The sequence below is a fragment of the Eschrichtius robustus genome, chromosome X, assembly GCF_028021215.1.
Source record: "Eschrichtius robustus isolate mEscRob2 chromosome X, mEscRob2.pri, whole genome shotgun sequence".
Classification (NCBI taxonomy): Eukaryota; Metazoa; Chordata; class Mammalia; order Artiodactyla; family Eschrichtiidae; genus Eschrichtius; species Eschrichtius robustus.
In genome coordinates this window covers 118,888,483-118,906,383 of record NC_090845.1, presented here as the reverse complement: position 1 = coordinate 118,906,383, position 17,901 = coordinate 118,888,483, and the positions used below count along the sequence as shown (strand labels likewise).

Genomic DNA, 17,901 nt, shown 5'->3' with positions numbered 1-17,901 from the left:
CCACAACTAGAGAAAGCCCGCGCGCGGCAACGAAGACCCAACGCAGCCAAAAATAAATAAATAAAAATTAAAAAAAAAAAAAGCATTGACGGTCTTGTAATTTTCTATGAAAATCATTCTGAACTATAGTGTGATTAAAATAGAAATGGCTTACGGCAAACATCAGCTTTGGAGAAGCATCTTATTTTCATCTGGAGTGGACTGTTGTTTTCACAATGCCTCTCTTGGTGGTGGTGCTGCTTCTGAAGTACCAACTTTGCAATGCTTCTGTCCTGTGTCTGTGATCCATTTCAGTAAACATTTCTGTGTTGTGTGTAATCCCTGTCATTTCCTAATAAACGCAGTCTCTTTTTGTTTTTATATTGTTACATGGTGCATTTCTGTCTTATCAAATTTCTAGCTGTGTGGAATTTCACTCTCTGTCCTCATTTACCTACAGGCATCCACAATATATTCCAGTATGTAAACATGCCCCTGCTTAAGCATAGCAGTGATGAATTGAAGAGTACCATAGTGCCTCACAAGTCAACAGTGATAATACCTACCCAGGAGAAAGTAGACACACCCTCCAAGACAAGCGTGGAAGCGGCCCCCAAGGCGAGTGTGGAAGCACCCCTCGAGGCAAGCTTGGAAGTATCCCCCGAGGTGAGCGTGGAAGCACCCCCTGAGGCAAGCTTGGAAGTATCCCCCGGGGCGAGTGTGGAAGCACCCCTCGAGGCAAGCTTGGAAGTATCCCCCGAGGTGAGCGTGGAAGCACCCCCCGAGGCAAGCTTGGAAGTATCCCCCGAGGTGAGCGTGGAAGCACCCCCCGAGGCGAGCGCAGGAACACCCCCCACAAGTGTGGAAACATCACCTGAGGCAAGCGAGGATCTGTCCCTTGAGGCGAGTGTGAATCCGTCCCCAGAGGTGAGCATGGACTCATCCCCAGAGGTGAGCGTGGACTCGTCCCCAGAGGTGAGCACAGAAGCGTCATCTGAGGCTAGTGTGGAAGCATCTCCTGAGGCGAGCGTGGAAGCATCCCCAGAGGAGAGCACAGAAGTGCCCTCTGAGGCAAGTATGGAGGCGCCCCCCGAGGCCTCCCCTGAGGTGACCATGGGAATGTCTTCCAAGGTGAAAATGAAAGACTCTCCACAGGTTTGACAAGTGCCTTTCATTGAGAAATTTTCTATTAAAATCTGTATGTCTTGTTGTATAGATTATGATAGGTCAGATTTCACAACATAAGCAACTCCTTATTTATAGCGTTCTGTGATAAAATAAATTCACTTTAATAATTTAAAATTATATGATATTCGTTGTCACAGAGTTTACCCCCCCAAAGCTGGAATATTAGTTAATTTTTAGTAGAAGAGACAAAATAAAGCAGTTTATATGAACTGTGTTTCTAAACTCTGAAGGAATGTTTTTGAGAACTATTGCAAACCTCAATTAGGATTTAAAAATAAAAGCAGGTTTTGAAGTAAAAGAATTCTTTTAAATTATTTCTATGACATGCTTGAATTGTGTAATATAAATTGTTAGTCTGGAAGAATGTATCTCTGTACCTAATTCTCATGCATGAAAGGAAAATTGGGAGTTTAAGGAGCTATAATTATATTTTATTCAGAATATTTTTCTCTTGAAAAGCCAGCTGCAAAATGTAATGCTAGTAATTTCTTATCTGATTGTATTGATCTGTTCAGAAATCAGAAACGGACAAACAGGCCTCAAACCTGATTACGAAGAAGCGCCTACCACCATCGCAGATACCGTGTTATAGATGGTCATCTTCTCCTACAAGCAGGTGGTGTCCTCCATCTCCCATCAGTGCTAGGTAAGTAGCTTATTTGCCACTGTTCTGATACGTATTTTACCAGGATAAACTTCACATCAGTGTTTCATAAATAATGTAGTATGCATGGTAATGTAAATATAAAGGGAAAAGACTTTAAAAATGGATTTACCTTGGTCTGTTATAAAATATCATTATATCATAAAGTCAAGACATTATAGTTTATGAAATGGTACACTAAAAATCATCACATACGTATTACGAAACCATACCAGACTTCCCCTATTAACTATTACTTTTTCCCAGCAGGCAAATCCAAAAGAATCGCCCCCCATCACCTTCACCCGTCACGTCACAACAGTCGACACAGTTTTCTTTTTCCTGTAGAGCAATTCCTATGCAGCGTACCGTATTTGCACAAAATGCATTAGGTACTATTGGAATGAAAAGTGAAGCCATCTCTAACACCATTAACAGCTCTGAGGCTGCAAGCCAAAAGGATATGATCTGTGAAGGTGAGTTCCTTCACTAAGAAGTTCATTTCAGCAACACAGAAAATCTTAAGGTAGTTTGGGAACTGTCAACGTCATTTTATTCCCCAGTTCAGAGAACTTTAGAAGCGAACTTTCTTTTAAATAAAGAGAATTTCACCAGTCACGCTGGCACACTGCTTTTTTTTTCTTGCTGGAACTTCTTACCCCCATTTTTGGAACTGATATTGGAAGTATGGATGGGTTGGATGAGCGCCATGGTCTAGGTGGTCCCTGCATTTCCTTCCAGCTCTGATAGTGGATGGCCCTAAGGTACTTTCCATCCTTGGAGAGAGCACTCCAGCCATTTGTGGCTGAGCAGGTTTCCTTCAGGAGCTGTAGGGCAGTTTCCATACATAGACCATACATGTGTCAGGTCAGTACGTGGGTTCCAAAAAGTATCATATTGGTATTTTGCCATTCTTTTTTTAATTGAAGTACAGTTGATTTACAATGTTGTGTTAGTTTCTGGTATACAGCAAAGTGATTCAGCTATATATATATTCTTTTTCATATTCTTTTTCATTATAGGTTATTGCAAGATATTGAATGTAGTTTCCAGTGCTATACAGTAGGACCTTATTGTTTATCTATTTTATATATAGTAGTTCATATCTGCTAATCCCAAACTCCTAATTTATCCCTCCCCCTGCTCCTTTCCCCTTTGGTAACCATAAGTTTGTTTTCTATGTCTGTGAGTCTGTTTCTGTTTTGTTTTGTTTTGTTTTTTAATTTTAATTGAAATACAGTTGACTTAAAATGTTGTGTTAGTTTCAGGTGTACAGCAAAGTGATTCAGTTATACATATATATATATAAATATACACATTCTTTTTTTACACTCTCTTCCATTATAGGTTATTACGAGATATTGAGTATAGTTCCCTGTGATATACAGTAGGTCCTTGTTGGTTTTCTGTTTTATATTTAGTAGTGTGTATATTTTAATCCCGAACTCCTAATTTATCCCTCCCCGCCCCTCTCCTTTGGTAACCGTAAGATTGTTTTCTATGTCTGTGAGTCAATTTCTGTATTGTAAATAAGTTCATTTGTATCATTTTTTTAGATTCCACATATAAGCGATATCATATGTTATTTGTCTTTCTCTGTCTAGCTTACTTCACTTAGTATGATAATGTCTTGGTCCTAATAATGTTGCTGCAAATGGCATTATTTCATTCTTTTTTATGGCTGAGTAATATTCCATTGTATATATGTACCACATCTTCTTTATCCACTCCTCTGTTGATGGACATTTGGTTTGCTTCCATGTCTTGGCTAATGTAAATAATGCTGCTGTGAACAATGGGGTGCATGTATCTTTTCGAATTAATGGTTTTCTCCAGATATATGCCCAGGAGTGGGATTGCAGGATCATATGGTAGCTCTATTTTTAGTTTTTTAAGGAACCTCCATGCTATTCTCCAGAGAGGCTCTACCAATTTACATTCCCCCTAGCAGTGTAGGAGGGTTCCTTTTTCTCCGCACCCTCTCCAGCACTGATTGTTTGTAGACTTTTTGATGATGGCCATTCTGACTGGTGTGAGGTGATACCTCATTGTAGTTTTGATTTGCATTTCTCTGATAATTTGTGGTGTTGAGCATCTTTTCGTGTGCCTTTTGGTCATCTACATGGCTTCTTTAGAGAAATGTCTATTTAGTTCTTCTGTCCATTTTTTGATTGGGCTTTTGGTTTTTTGTTACTGAGTTGTATGAGCTATTTATATATTTTGGAAATTAAGCCCTTGTAGGTCACATTATTTGCAAATATTTTCTCCCAGTCCATAGGTTGTCTTTTTGTTTTGCTTATGGTTTCCTTTGCTGTGCAAAAGCTTGTAAGTTTGATTAGGTCCCATTTGTTTATTTTTGCTTTTATTCCTATTGCCTTGGGAGACTGACCTAAGAAAACATTGCTACTATTTATGACAGAGAATGTTTTGCCTATGTTCTCTTCTAGGAGTTTTATGGTGTCCTGTTTTATATTTTAATAGTCTTTAAGCTATTTTGAGTTTAATTTTGTGTATGGTGTGAGGGAGTGTTCTGACTTCATTGACTTACATGTGGCTGTCCAGCTTTCCCAACACCACTTACAGAAGAGACCGTGTCTTCTCTGTTGTATATTCTTGCCTCCTTTGTCAAAGATTAATTGAGCATAGATACGTGGGTTTATTTCTGGGCTCTCTATTCTGTTCCATTGATCCATATGTCTGTTTTTGTGCCCGTACCACACTGTTTTGATTACTGTAGCTTTGTAGTATTGTCTGGTCTAGGAGGGTTATGCCTCTAGCTTTGTTCTTTTTCCTCAGGATTGCTTTGGATATTCTGAGTCTTTTATGTATGGTTTCATAAAAATTTTAGGATTATTTGTTCTGGTTCTGTGAAAAATGTCATGGGTAATTTGATAGGGATCACATTAAATCTGTACATTGCTTTGGGTAGTGTGGCCATTTTAACAATATTAATTCTTCCAATCCAAGAGCATGGGATATGTTTCCATTTCTTTAAATCATCTTCAGTTTCCTTTATCAATGTTTTATAGTTCTCAGCGTATAACTCTTTTATCTCCTTAGTCAGGTTTACTCCTAAGTGTTTTATTGGTTTTGATGCAATTTTAAAAGGGATTTTTTTCCCCTTTCTGACACTTCATTGTTAGTGTAAAGAAATGCAACAGATTTCTGTATGTTAATCTTGTATCCTGCTACTTTGCTGAATTTGTTTATCAGTTCTAGTAGTTTCTGTGTGGAGTCTTGTGTGGGTTTCCTATATATAATATCGTGTCAACTACATATAACGACAATTTTCCTCTTTGCTTCCAATTTGGATACCTTTTATTTCTTTTTCTTCTCTGATTGCTATGGCTAGGACTTCCAATACTGTTGTTGAATAGAAGTGGTGAGAGTGGGCATCCTTGTCTTATTCCAGATTTTAGCAGGAAGGGTTTTAACTTTTCACCTTTGAGTATTAGATTGGCTGTAGGTTTGTCAAAGCTTTTATTATGTTGAGATATGTTCCCTTTATACCAACTTTGGTAAGAGCTTATCATGAAGAGATGCTGAATTTTATCAGAAGGCTTTTCTGCATCTATTGAGACGATCGTGTGGTTTCTGTCATTGCTTTTGTTGTTGTGAGGTATCACATGGATTGCTTTGCGTTTGTTGAACCATCCCTGTGACCCTGTGATGAATCCAACTTGATCATGGTGTATGATCTTTTTTGTGTGTTGTTGGATTCGGTTTGCTAACATTTTTTTGAGAATTTTTGCATCTATATTCATCAAAGATATTGGCCTGTAATTTTCTTTTTTGGTATTAAATGCATTCTTAATATCCATTGACATTACTTAATTTTAAATACACTCATGAATTTTGCTTTTTGAAGGAATTCCACTGTGAATTCTTTGTAACAGAAACGATCTTTTTATTACAAATTATTTATTCCTGATTTTTTTAGATCCTCATTTTTGTATGTAGTTTATTTGAAACAAATTCGTCATACTTAAAACAAATTCGTCACATGAACTAAAATGTTATGCCTCCATGTGGTCACCTTATTTTACTGATAGTCTTGGTTTCTTTGGTTATCTACAGTTAGCCACTTTATGATCAACCAAATATGTTAACATACGATTATCAACAGTTAGCTAAACAGTACTTATTTAGTAAAGATGATGCACAATGTACGCTGGATATATTTTTGTTTAATCGAGTAATTAAGATTTGTACACTTCAGGGAATTCCCTGGCGGCCCAGTGGTTAAGGACTTGACACTTCTACTGCCAGGGCCCAGGTTTGATCCCTGGTCAGGGAACTAAGATCCTGCAAGCTGCATGGCATGACAAAATAACTTAAAAAATAAAAGATCTGTACACTTCATTTGGACCGAGCATAAGCTTGTCTTCCTCTATATTCAGTATATCTTAAGTTTTTTCCCATAGAGGCAATTCAGTCAGGTATCTCAAAACAACTAAACCAAAGCAGGAGTACATTATTTCATTTTGGAACAGGTAGTTGTTAAAAATCAACAATATGCTACTTCTTTTGTTGGGGGGTGGGGGTGAGAGGGGGCGGGAGTTGGGCTTTTGAACAAAAGCTGTTACATAAATCACTTATAGTTTATTTATACATTTTAGACCACAAACATACTGTTTGGTTTTTTTAACATCACAGGTTGTCTTGTACCTCTTTGTTGGACTTAGAGGCAGTAAGTTCCCTAAACTTAACTGTTTTACATGTTAATTTAAATTAGAGTCTGGTAATAAAAGCACACCAGGGCCTATGAATGCCGAGGAGGCAACAAAAATTTTGGCAGAGAAACGACGTCTTGCTCGTGAACAAAAAGAAAAAGAGGAAGAAAGACTACAAAAAGAGATGGAACAAAGGTTGGCACAAAATCATCCTTTCTATACTGTAAATCTTGGCTGGGGCCTGAATTCTGAAAGTCAGACTTTATCCTCAAGTTAGATGTATTATAAATTCTCAAATAGTAACTGACTTTTTCTTCAGTGTGAATCAGAAATGACTCGTCGCCTTCTAAACAAATGTGGGGAGCATTTCAAGCAGACAGGACGCTGGTGTGTAGATGAGTGTATGGTCCTTTTTAGTCTCTATGTGTCATGTGCCGTCAGGTGTGCTGTAAAGATGCATAGAGACCTGAACTCATGTCAGGGGCCTGGATCTCAGTGGGAGCACCTGAGTGATCACACAAGACTCTTTCTGTTGCCATTCACTGGCATCAGCCCCTTTCTTTATTTCAAAGGTCGTTTATAACTTTAGAATTTGTAAACCTGTTTAAGAATAAGTTGCATACATCATGACCCTTTCCTACGAAATACTTCCGTGTATACTTCCTAAGAACAAAAGCATTCTCTGACATAACCAGAGTATAATAACTAATATCAGGAAATTTATTATTTTATTTTCTAATTCAGAGTCAGCAGTTCAATTTGCCATTTGTCCCAGTGACATTCTTTTTTTTTTTTTTTTAAACATCTTTATTGAAGTATAATTGCCTTACAATGGTGTGTTAGCTTCTGCTTTATAACAAAGTGAATCAGTTATACACATACAATATGTTCCCATATCTCTTCCCTCTTGCACCAGTGACATTCTTTATACAGTTTTTTTTAGTTCAGAATTCAATCCTTAGACGGTTCATAAAAAATAATATATACACACACATAGAGTTAGTAACTGGTAAAGCAACTTTGCTTGAAACTTTTTTGTAAGTTTGAAAATAAAAAGTTACCAAAAAAAGAAAAAAATTGTAAACCTGGAAGGGATACTTCTTGTGTTTTACTGGGTTTCCAATGACTTGTGGGCTGCCATTGTCATGTACAGTTGTGTGCATTCTACCTCAATCTAAAGGTTTCTTGATCTTCGATCTCAAGGCCCATTTGATTTGGGGCCTTCTAATGTAAACCTCTGTCCACTGCCTGCAAAGAATAACTACAGTCCTGACTGTGTTTTTAAGTATTCAGTGTTTTTGAATCACAGTCACATGCTTTCTATATACCTTATATGGGTTTGGGAGAAAGGAGGAGGAGACATTATGAATAGAAAAAACACCCCTATAACTTGAAGAATATTATTCATTGCTTCATGTAAACGAGCTAGTTTAACATTTTAAAAGCCCTGAATACCAGTCGTTGTAGACTGGGCTTTTCTCCTCTGAGCACCACCAGACCCTCCTCTAAATTCCGTCTGTCACACCCCCATGTGAGACTGGGTATGAGCATACGTCTAAAACAGTTAAGAAGGAGTGATTTTATATATGTGTGTGTGTGTGTGTGTGTGTGTGTGTGTGTGTGTGTGTGTGTGCGCGCGCGCGCGCGCGCACGCGTTTGTGTTTTAAGACACAAAGTAGCCCACTACTTGATAGAAATCTTTTTCTACTCCCAAGGGCTAGTTTTCCCCATTAAAAAAATATGAAATTATGCAAGTCCTGTGTAGTAACAACACAGAAAAAGTGGTGAATCTGGTGTAAATAGAAATTGTATTACTGTACACAAGCAGCTTTACTATAAAAATGCACATAATAAGAGTTATTTAATTATTCTGTGTCATCAGGAAAATGAAAGACATAGCAAAGAAAGCAGATGAAGGCCAACAAGAGGAGTTCTCAAAATTTGGAGATGGACAACCACCAAAGGAGATAAAAAAGAAGAAAGGAAGTCAAGAACAAGAAGACCAAAAAGTAGAACTCCAGGTTTGCCGGCTCCCCACTTGATCAAGGGATGAGAACCAGATTCTAAAATTCAGTAGAAACCCAAAGCAAAAGTCTATTTCTCCAAGACAGAAAACCAGCAGATGCTGCACGCTCTGGTTGCATTCACATCACAGCCTCGCTGTTACCAGTGTCACTGTGAGCTGTTCTCAGCCACCCTTGGCCGAATCCCAGAATGTTTTCCAAGTGAAACAAAAGCAGAAAGCAGCAAATTACAGATGAGCAGTCCTTTAGTTTGTCTCCATAAATAATATTACAGCTTGGTTTCGGGAAATCCAGATCGCTCACAGAGATTAAACATCCTGTGTGAGTTTTCCCAGCCCTGCATTCTGTGGTGACACTTAACACCTGCGCCACAACAGATAAGATACAAATTATGAATGCCTCATCAGATTCACCGATGAGAATGTCACCCATGTAAATTTAAATCACCAGGTAAATAAACCCCCAAACTGAGCTCAGACTATACTCAGCTTAAATTATTGTTGTAGCCTAATTTATATTCCAGTTTTAGTGTATCATTTATCAAAATCAATTAATATGTTACATAAATGATTGTATGCATTTGCATTCCTCGAGAAAGTACCTTTAGGAATCCTCTTGCTGCTTTTGAGAAGTATAAGACTTGGCTTCTGATGCCTGTGTCAGTGGAAGACTACACAATCACATACATACTTGAAACGATCGTGGTCTGACAACCCTGAGGTCCTGAAGGGGATTAACATGGCTTGTAAATCCTTGTGGTAATAGGCTAGCTTTGTACATTTTTGCTAATGCTTTGAATGTTATATATGTGGGTACTCTCAATCAAAAGGTTACATTATTTTATCCTGGACAACATCTTACTGTTTCACTGATGTCACTCAGATATATTGAGACTAAATGACATTTTTATACAAATTTTCTAGAAAAGTGATGCCAAAATAAAAGCTCAGGAGGAGGCTGACAAACGCAAGAAGGAGCACGAGAGAATTATGTTACAGAATTTGCAGGAGAGATTAGAAAGAAAAAAGGTACTCCTTCTCTCTGTTTGGGGGGTTTGATTCTTTGTTTAAAACAATGTTGGGCACATGATATCAAAACATGTTTTTGAAAATGACAAGTAAGTGATATGCTAGCCTTGGTTGTTTTCCCTCTGTACTCTCTTATCCAAGGATCTGATCCCTTCTCCCTAGAATGATCTCCTCTTATTGATCATACCTCTCCCTCATGGACCACTGATGACCATTACAGGGATATCTCTATACAGCAAATCTCTGGGAACAAAGCTCCTTTGAACAGAGTCACTCAGGTCATGGTAGGGGTTGGTGGAAGTTAGAGTTTCTTCTAAACTGGGCTGGAAATTGCAGCAACTGAGTGGGAAGAAGCAGAAGGTGGAGGCTTCCCTGAGAGGCCAAGGTGCAGGCTGTTTGTAAGGTAGGACCTCACTTTGTGCAACCCACGTGGCTTGTCTGGGAGCAAGGAAGGCCCTGGACCAGGCCAAGGTACTTCACGGCGTCTCTGTCGGGAGATCAGTCACCCTGAGGAGGCCAGAGAGCTGCAGCTTTCCTCGCCTTCAGGAAAGAAGGGAGCTCTTATCCCTCCTGCCTGTGCTCCTTCTAGTAACAAAGCCTCTGACGGGGTCTCATTGTTGGGGTGCATTCTTTTCATTAACTCGGCTTCACTCGTGGTCTGTTCAGACTAAAATCATGTTCACAAGTTCTAATTGGTTTGCAATAATATGTGCTTAGTCTTAAGTAATAAACTTCCATGTCGGCAAAATCAGGAGTGAGAAGTCATTTGGATTTCTGTGTTAGGATAACAAGTACACCTGTCACTGCTCAGGGTGTTTTCTAGATGATCATGAAACTGGGCTTGAAGGAAGGCACCCAGCTGCCGGCCCAGGGTCTTGCGTCGGTTATATCTGTGGCGTTGGAGCAGTCACTGATATTGTCCGCTTCTGGAACATGGAAATAATCAACTTCTTCAGGACCAGTGTTTTGTTTTTAATCTGTTTTCATGTTTGAATTTTTATTTTCCTTTAAATAGAGAATTGAGGAAATTATGAAGCGGACAAGAAGGCCAGATTCAAATACCTCAAAGGTAGTCTGTGTGCTCCTACCAGCAGTGTATAAGAATTCCTGTTGCTTCACATTCTTGCCGACTTTTTAATTTTTGCCAATCTCTGGTGGTAATGAAATAACATATCACATTGACGTTTCCCTGCTTATTAAAAAGGTTGAGCATGTTTTCATACCTTTAGTTAGCTTTCATGTTTTTTCTTGTGTGGAACGCTTGTTTAGGTCTTTTGCCCAAAACTTTCTGGCTGACTTGTCTTTTCCTTACTCATTGGTAGTTCTTTAAATGTTCTAGAAACTTCTCCTTTCTTGCTTGTATGTGTTGCACATATCTTCTCCCAGTTTGTGGCTTGTCTTTTCTTCTTGCTGTCTGCTGCTACATAGAAGTTCTTGATTTTCACATCGCTGAATTTATCAGTATTTTTGGATGACTAATGGAGTCGGGTGCCTTATTGGCCATTTAGAGATTCACTTTGGTGAAGTGCCTTTTCAAGTCCTTTGCCCCTGTTTCCATTTGGTCACCTGCCTTTTTCCTATTGATCTGTAGGAGATTTTACCTGCTCTGCTTCTGAGCCCTTTGGACATTTGTATTGCAGTTATTAGCCCCCGTGCAGTAGTTTGCCTCTCACTCTCATAATGTCTTTTGATAAACAGAAGCTTATTTTAATGAACTGAAATTTAGCAGTTTCTTTCCTTTATGGTTAGTGCTTTCAGGGTATATCTCATAAGTATTTGTTTACCGCCACCCTTCCCTCCCCGGCCCCAGTGTCCTGTCTTTTGATGGTTTGCGTGCATCTAAGGTCTTTTTCCCCCAGATTCTGTGTTCTTTACCCTCTGAGCTACAAAACTGATATTTTGCCTATTTACAGTTGCCCAGTTGTGGTCACTCATATCATGAAAATTTAGAATAGAAATGTCATTCCTGAAAAGTGCTGGGAGTCGCCATCTCAAGGATCATTTAGCCCATTGGCCTGAGACTCCCTGCCTCAAGCAGCAGCCAAGAACTTTTTTAGCCAAGGCCCCACCTTGGCAGAGCCCCCATGCCAGCCCAAAGCTGTTGCCCCTTGGCTCCCACTCAGGGAAGTCTTTCATTCTTGAGTGGCTTTCCCTAGCTGCAAGACACGGGCCACCTGTCCTGTCCTCTGTAGATTCTGTGGGCCAAAGAGGTTAGATTTTTTTTTTTTTTTTTTTACCTTTTAACTGAAATGACAAAAATTAGCCATCAATCCAGGTGTGAAATCTGTCTTTTTTTAAAAAATTTATTTATTTTATTTATTTTTATTTTTGGCTGCATTGGGTCTTTGTTGCTGCACATGGGCTCTAGTTGCAGCGAGCGGGGGCTACTCTTCTTTGCGACGTGTGGGCTTCCCATTGCAGTGGTTTCTCTTGTTGCGGAGCTCGGGCTCTAGGCGCATGGGCTTCAGTAGTTGTGGCTCACGGGCTCTAGAGCGCAGGCTCAGTAGCTGTGGCGCACGAGCTTACTTGCTCCGTGGCATGTGGGATCTTCCCGGGCCAGGGCTTGAACACGTGTCCCCTGCATTGGCAGGTGGATTCTTAACCACTGCGCCACCAGAGAAGCCCTGAAATCTGTCTTCTTTGAAATAACTAAGTCAGGATGATTGAATGTTAGATGTAATCACGACTTTCGTTTTTCATGGTAGGCTACAGAAACATTCAGCAACGATGCATATGAGGAGGACGAGGCAGACGATGAGGACGAGTCGGAAAGTGACAGTGATTCCTTTGATGACATGCATCCATCAGGTTTGCTTGCCTTCTGAGTTCTGTTAGTCACTGTTTAGAAGCTGGACTGTCTAGGCTCATCCAAAGGTTTCTCCACTTCTGAGCTGTGTGGATTTGAGCGAGTTACTCAACCTCTCTGTGTTCAGTTTTCCCGTCTGAAAAAGGGGAAGCCAATGTTGTTCTCTCCCTAGGGTGGGCATGAGATTGCAGTGAGATCATGCAGTGCTAATAGTGCCTGACACATAGCAAACTCTCAATAAATATTAGCTGCTGCTGCAGCTGTTACTGTGTTTCAGGTTGTGCTGAGAGACTGTAAGTGGCAGCTCTTTCTCAGCTCAGTGTGAGGCTTACTAGCATCTCGCAGTTCAGGACCTTGTGGCGCATTCATGACTGACCATGGGTAGAACGCCACTCCCCGCCTCACTGAGAGAGAATGAGAATCATGTCGTGATATGAGTGCCCCTAAGGTGTATTTTTGAGTCTCGTTCATTCCCTGGTGAGTAGGAACCACTTGATGGCCACAGTAATGGCATTTGAGAAAACATGATTCGTTCACCCTTTATGGCGTAGCGGGCATCAGACACACAAGTCGGGCGCTCTGCTAGCTACTGGGGCCTCGAGGAACCACAGCCAGTGGGGAGCCAGGCATGAACAGACCGTGGTGCTGCCACAAGCTGGTCGCACTTAAAAGCACTTTGGCCAGAATCCACGAGGACGGAGCGGTAGGCGCAGCACCTCGGGGCGCTGGGAAAGGCTGAGGTCGGAGGTGAGGCGAGAATAGAGGGTCACCAGGAGGAGGGGCAAGGAGCGTGGTGCCATCCTGCCCTCTGGCCGTCATTCTTTGCTGGCAAAGGAGAGAGGGCAGGTTCCTTAAAGGTGGTGCTTTGTGCTTTGAGGGCCGGCTGGGCTTGCGCCCTGGGCAGTAGCCCAGGCCGTGGCTCCGGGAAGTGCTGCCATGAGACTGCTCTGGCCTTCAGGCAGGCTCCCTCCCGAGCCGGCAGGCACTTTGCTTGTCTTGTTGTTGAAACTCCAGTTTTAATCTTGTTGCTCTTTTTTTTTTTCTTCCTCTAGCTTTTATAAACGGCACGGAGTCATCCACAAAACCAAAAACACATTTTAAAAACGTGAAGAACACTCGCAAGCTGGTGCTTTTAGATGCGACTTCTAGCTACATCCGTAAAGAGACAAAAACACTTTTCAATTGTGACATGAAAACCTTCCGACAAAAAAGAGTGAAAGACCCTTTGAATCAGACAAAGAGTGCCAGGTGAGTCCCTAGGTGAGTTCATCAGAATACAGTTGGAAGGGTTATGATTGGCATTCTTAGAATGATGCATGAGGTTATTGACTGAGCTCTTAGTTTGTACCAAACACTGTGTCAAGCACTCGACTTATAGAAACAAACTAATCCCCACAGCAGCCTTGCCTAGTGAGGATGAGCATCCCTATTTTTACAGGCGAGGAGACTCAGGCGTGCAGAGATTATGGGCCTTATTTGCCCAGCATCCCACTGTTCAAGGGCAGAGCCCAAGTTCAAACCCAGATACATCTGACTCCAAACTGCTTTTATTCATGCTGGTTAGTGTTGTCTCATACAGTCAGGGAAGGGGACATTGATTGAGTGACTGCAGTATACCAGGCATTTTAACTATTTTAATTCTCACTGCAACTCTGAGTTTGATATTAAAGTCTTCACTGTACATACGGGAAACTGAGGGTCAGAGGTTAGGTTAGAAGAACAGGACCAGATTCCTGGAAAGGAAGGCTCCTTGGGCGATGGCCTGAAAAGACATTAACCTGCAAGGCCTGTGGAAACAATCTGCTAAGAGACTCAGTGATGGCGTGGAAAGAGCACTGGAGCTGGTAAACCCACATTAGTCCTCACTCCGCCTTACTGGCCGTGTCCTGGATGTGCCTGAAGTAGGGACGGCGTCCCCAGAGCCCTGCGTGCTTAGCTCCTCGTCCCCCTCAGCATTCCCATGGAACCCTAGGACCTGGGAGGACACAATTTGGAAACCAGTGTGTTCTGTGATCTCCAGGGTCCCTTCCATCCAGCCTTCCCATTCTGTGATTCTGAAAGTTTATTTATGTCCAAGGCATTTCTTAGAATTAAATAATAAAGCTTCTTTCAGGTAAAGCCTTGGTTTGGGGATAATCCGGATTATAACTAAAATATCTTTTTCCAGATCCTCCACCAAAAGAACAGCCAACCGAGCAGCCAAAACCGGAAAGGCAGAAACCAGCAACACCGTGGGACCTTCCAAGAGCTTACATTCAGAGGCACAGGATTGGGTCTGTGACAAGATTATTGACATCACAGGCGAGATAGAACCACCTAAGTCCAGTATCCCTCCTGATAGCCGAAAACACCATCTGAAAGGTCCCATGACATCCTGCCTAAGTCACCAGCTGCCTATAGACAACAAGAAAACAAGCAAATCTGTTTCTGCTCTATCAGGTAAGGCCTCATCCCATCTTCACTTCATTTGAAAGGTAGTTGACCTTGAACCCTCCTGTGTTTCCAGCTGTTCCAGGGTTGTCTTGCTGAGGGAGAAGACAGTGGTTGGTCCAAAACTAGGTTGATGTCGAAGAGCCCTCCATTAAGTTAGTTTTGAGAGGGTAAATGACTTGATTCTAATTTTTATGTCCTGCATTTCCTGCCAGATATACAAAGTAGGGTTCATTTCAAACCCCAGACCCCTCAGGTTCCTCTGCGCTCCTGATCCACTGGCTGCTCTACAGCACACAGATAATCATTTAGGGCAGAGGGTTAGTGAGTTTTTTGGAATTAGTCTCTCAACTTGTGTTTCCAAAACCAAAAGGCCTGTGTTTTTCTTTCCTTGAGAAGCTCTCTGAAATTGAGAGGCAGCTTGGGCCCATTTGGGGGTTGGGGAACGTTTATAAGAGCACCAGTGTGTCAGCCACTCCGGGGGTGCTACTGAGGGTCCCAGGCCCACCTCAGAGGGGAGCCAGGGCCCACTTGGTGTGGAACCAGCATTTTCTCTACTAACCTTCTTTCTTTTCTTTTTCCCTCTGGTCAGATATGTAAACCTCATCCAGCCTGGAAGAGAATCCATTCTCCACTCTGGATTTTGACCTCCAGGCACATCTCTCAAAATTTCTCCACCTCCTACTTGAACCTGGCAAAGAAAATGACTCTCAAAAAAAAAAAAAAAAAAAAAAAAGGGAAACATCAAAACGTCATCTTAACTTATCTCAGAAGATGCTCATATCATCTTGACTCTTGCCCATAAGCAAGGGTTCTGAGTAAAGAGTCGTTTTGTTTGCCTGTAAAAATCTTCATGTCTCTCGTTCTTGTGTTTTCCTACCAACACGTTTGAGTGTGTATCAAGGGTGTCTTTATAAAATGCGAACTCTTGAGTTTCTAAGAGAATCTCTACCAGAGGAATAGTTTTTTCTCAGTATATATTTGAAATCTTAAAATCACGTTTACTCCATTTAACAATTACTTTAATTTACCAATAAAAACTCACATTCGATCTTGTAGAGGACATGATGGCTTATTTGAGGGCCTCACGATTCCTCACAAGAGCTTTGTTTGGATTGTTCTTAATATACAAATACAGAAGGTTGCAAAATATTAAATCACATTTTACCGCTATGTACGTATATTTCTAACTCTGCCATAGTCTGCCAGCCCCGTACACAGGCACTGATACCCCCAAATACTGGGAGTCCTAGAAGGTGTGATCTTCAGCATCTTCCCTGCTTTTGTCAGTGTTTCATTTTGAAGTACATACTGCGGTTTATCTATAAAAACATGTTATTATTTTTATTGTGTACATAGGGCAGTATTTGGCTGTTGTCAAGGGGTATGTTGAATTCCTCTAAATGTTTACTGTGTATAATCTTTTTCTGCTTGTGCTCTCCAGGCCTGCCCTTCAGTATACACTCAGGCTTGAGATGTGGAATCAAAATTTGCTTGCCTTTCTCTAGCGGCTGGCTGCGAGTGAGTACAGGAGCAGTGTTATTCTTCGGCCCCCTTGATAGGCACAGAGACATACACAGTGTACACGCACACGTGTACACGCACACACGTGTACACAGGATATATGTTTCCTGAAATCCATTGAATCCTGCTTAAACCATTGACTAAAACTTGAATTCAAATTAGTGGTCCTAATGCTAATGAGTTTTCTGGTGAATCACAAATAGTTTGAAGCAGGCCTGTGTTCCTTTGTAGCCACCAGTCTTCGATTAGTAAAAGGAGGTAGTTATTCTTTCTGATTCCCTAGTTCTTTGCTATTCAGAGTACTGTATCTTTGTTATAGAATAGAGCTTGGTGCCTTAGATTTAAAAACTTTTTATACACTAGCTCTTTTATAAAAAAGGCAGAGACAGTCATCTTAACAGATGTGATTCTGATATTTTTCTGTACAGATTTCACATGTTGAAACACTGTTATGCCTTCATATAAATGTGTGTGCTCTATGCAATAAACTTTGCAGGTGAAGCAAGTTTTCTTCTTATTTTAATAATAAAAAATGTACTGGTGGTGGTATAAAGGTGACACCAGTTGTTAACCAAGCTATGAACACAGGCAACAGGTATGTTCGATAAGTAATCAAATCCTCTGATGCCACTCTGCAGTCACTTGGTGATTTGGCGGCATTCCACCGTGGGACATTAAGATGTGAATTTTGAACTCTGGTCTTCTTCCTGCACCTGTTTCAATGCTTGTTAACTCTTCCCTGTGACGGCTCTGACTTATACTTGAGGCCAGTGATTAAAGTATCTTTCTTTTTATTGTGGTAAAATTCACATAAGTGGCATTTAGTACATTTACAATGTACAACCGTCACCGCTATCTAGTTCCAGAATATTTTCATTATCCTGAAAAGAAACCCAGTACCCTTTAAACAGTCACTCCCCATTCCCTCTCCCCACAGCCCTTTTTTTTTTTTTACAAATTTATTTATTTTATTTATTAGTTTTGGCTGTGTTGGGTCTTTGTTGCTGCACGCGGGCTTTCTCTAGTTGCAGCAAGTGGGGGCTACTCTTCGTTGTGGTGTGCGGGCGTCTCATTGCGGTGGCTTCTCGTTGTGGAGCACGGGCTCTAGGCACGCGGGCTTCAGTAGTTGTGGCACGCGGGCTTCAGTAGTTGTGGCACACGGGCTCCAGGAGTTGTCGCTCGTGGGCTCTAGAGCGCAGGCTCAGTAGTTGTGGCTCACGGGCCTAGTTGCTCCACAGCATGTGGGATCTTCCCAGACCAGGGCTCGAACCCATGTCTCCCGCATTGGCAGGCGGATTCTTAACCACTGGGCCACCAGGGAAGCCCTTTTAAACATCACGTTTGGTGCTGGCTGCGCATGAGGAAAACACATTTGCTTTTGAAAGTCTGAGCGTGCGCTCAGGCAGTAATTGTGCTCCGTTAACATGTGCATCCCTTCATGACATCACTGTTACGGTGTGTGGCCAAACCAGTGTTTTGATCTGCCCATAAATGTTTAGTTTCTAATCTGGAAACATGTTCCACTGCACTAGGTTTTGTGTTTGATAAGGTAAGGTCCTTGTTTATCCCCGATCTTTGGCACCTGGTGCTTTGAGAACAGTGGCAG

The 17,901-nt window shown here is 41.3% G+C and overlaps 1 protein-coding gene across 5 annotated transcripts in view; it reads left to right on the top strand.

Moving 5' to 3' along the window:
- The window catches only part of MAP7D3 (MAP7 domain containing 3), a 36,033-nt gene extending 18,944 nt beyond the window's left edge, over window positions 1-17,089 (top strand). Inside the window, exons 8-18 of one of the 5 annotated variants that reach the window (XM_068533499.1) lie at window positions 440-906; window positions 1,683-1,813; window positions 2,078-2,286; window positions 6,546-6,678; window positions 8,366-8,504; window positions 9,431-9,535; window positions 10,551-10,604; window positions 12,241-12,343; window positions 13,394-13,589; window positions 14,509-14,780; window positions 15,364-17,089. In XM_068533499.1, coding sequence (XP_068389600.1) covers window positions 440-906; window positions 1,683-1,813; window positions 2,078-2,286; window positions 6,546-6,678; window positions 8,366-8,504; window positions 9,431-9,535; window positions 10,551-10,604; window positions 12,241-12,343; window positions 13,394-13,589; window positions 14,509-14,780; window positions 15,364-15,371 — 1,817 coding nt within the window. In that variant the 3' untranslated portion in view covers window positions 15,372-17,089. Of the gene's footprint in view, window positions 1-439; window positions 1,135-1,682; window positions 1,814-2,077; window positions 2,287-6,545; window positions 6,679-8,365; window positions 8,505-9,430; window positions 9,536-10,550; window positions 10,605-12,240; window positions 12,344-13,393; window positions 13,590-14,508; window positions 14,781-15,363 lie in introns of all 5 variants that reach the window. The other 4 variants (XM_068533497.1, XM_068533496.1, XM_068533495.1 and 1 more) reach the window with 4 other exon arrangements.
- Window positions 17,090-17,901: the final 812 nt, after the last annotated feature.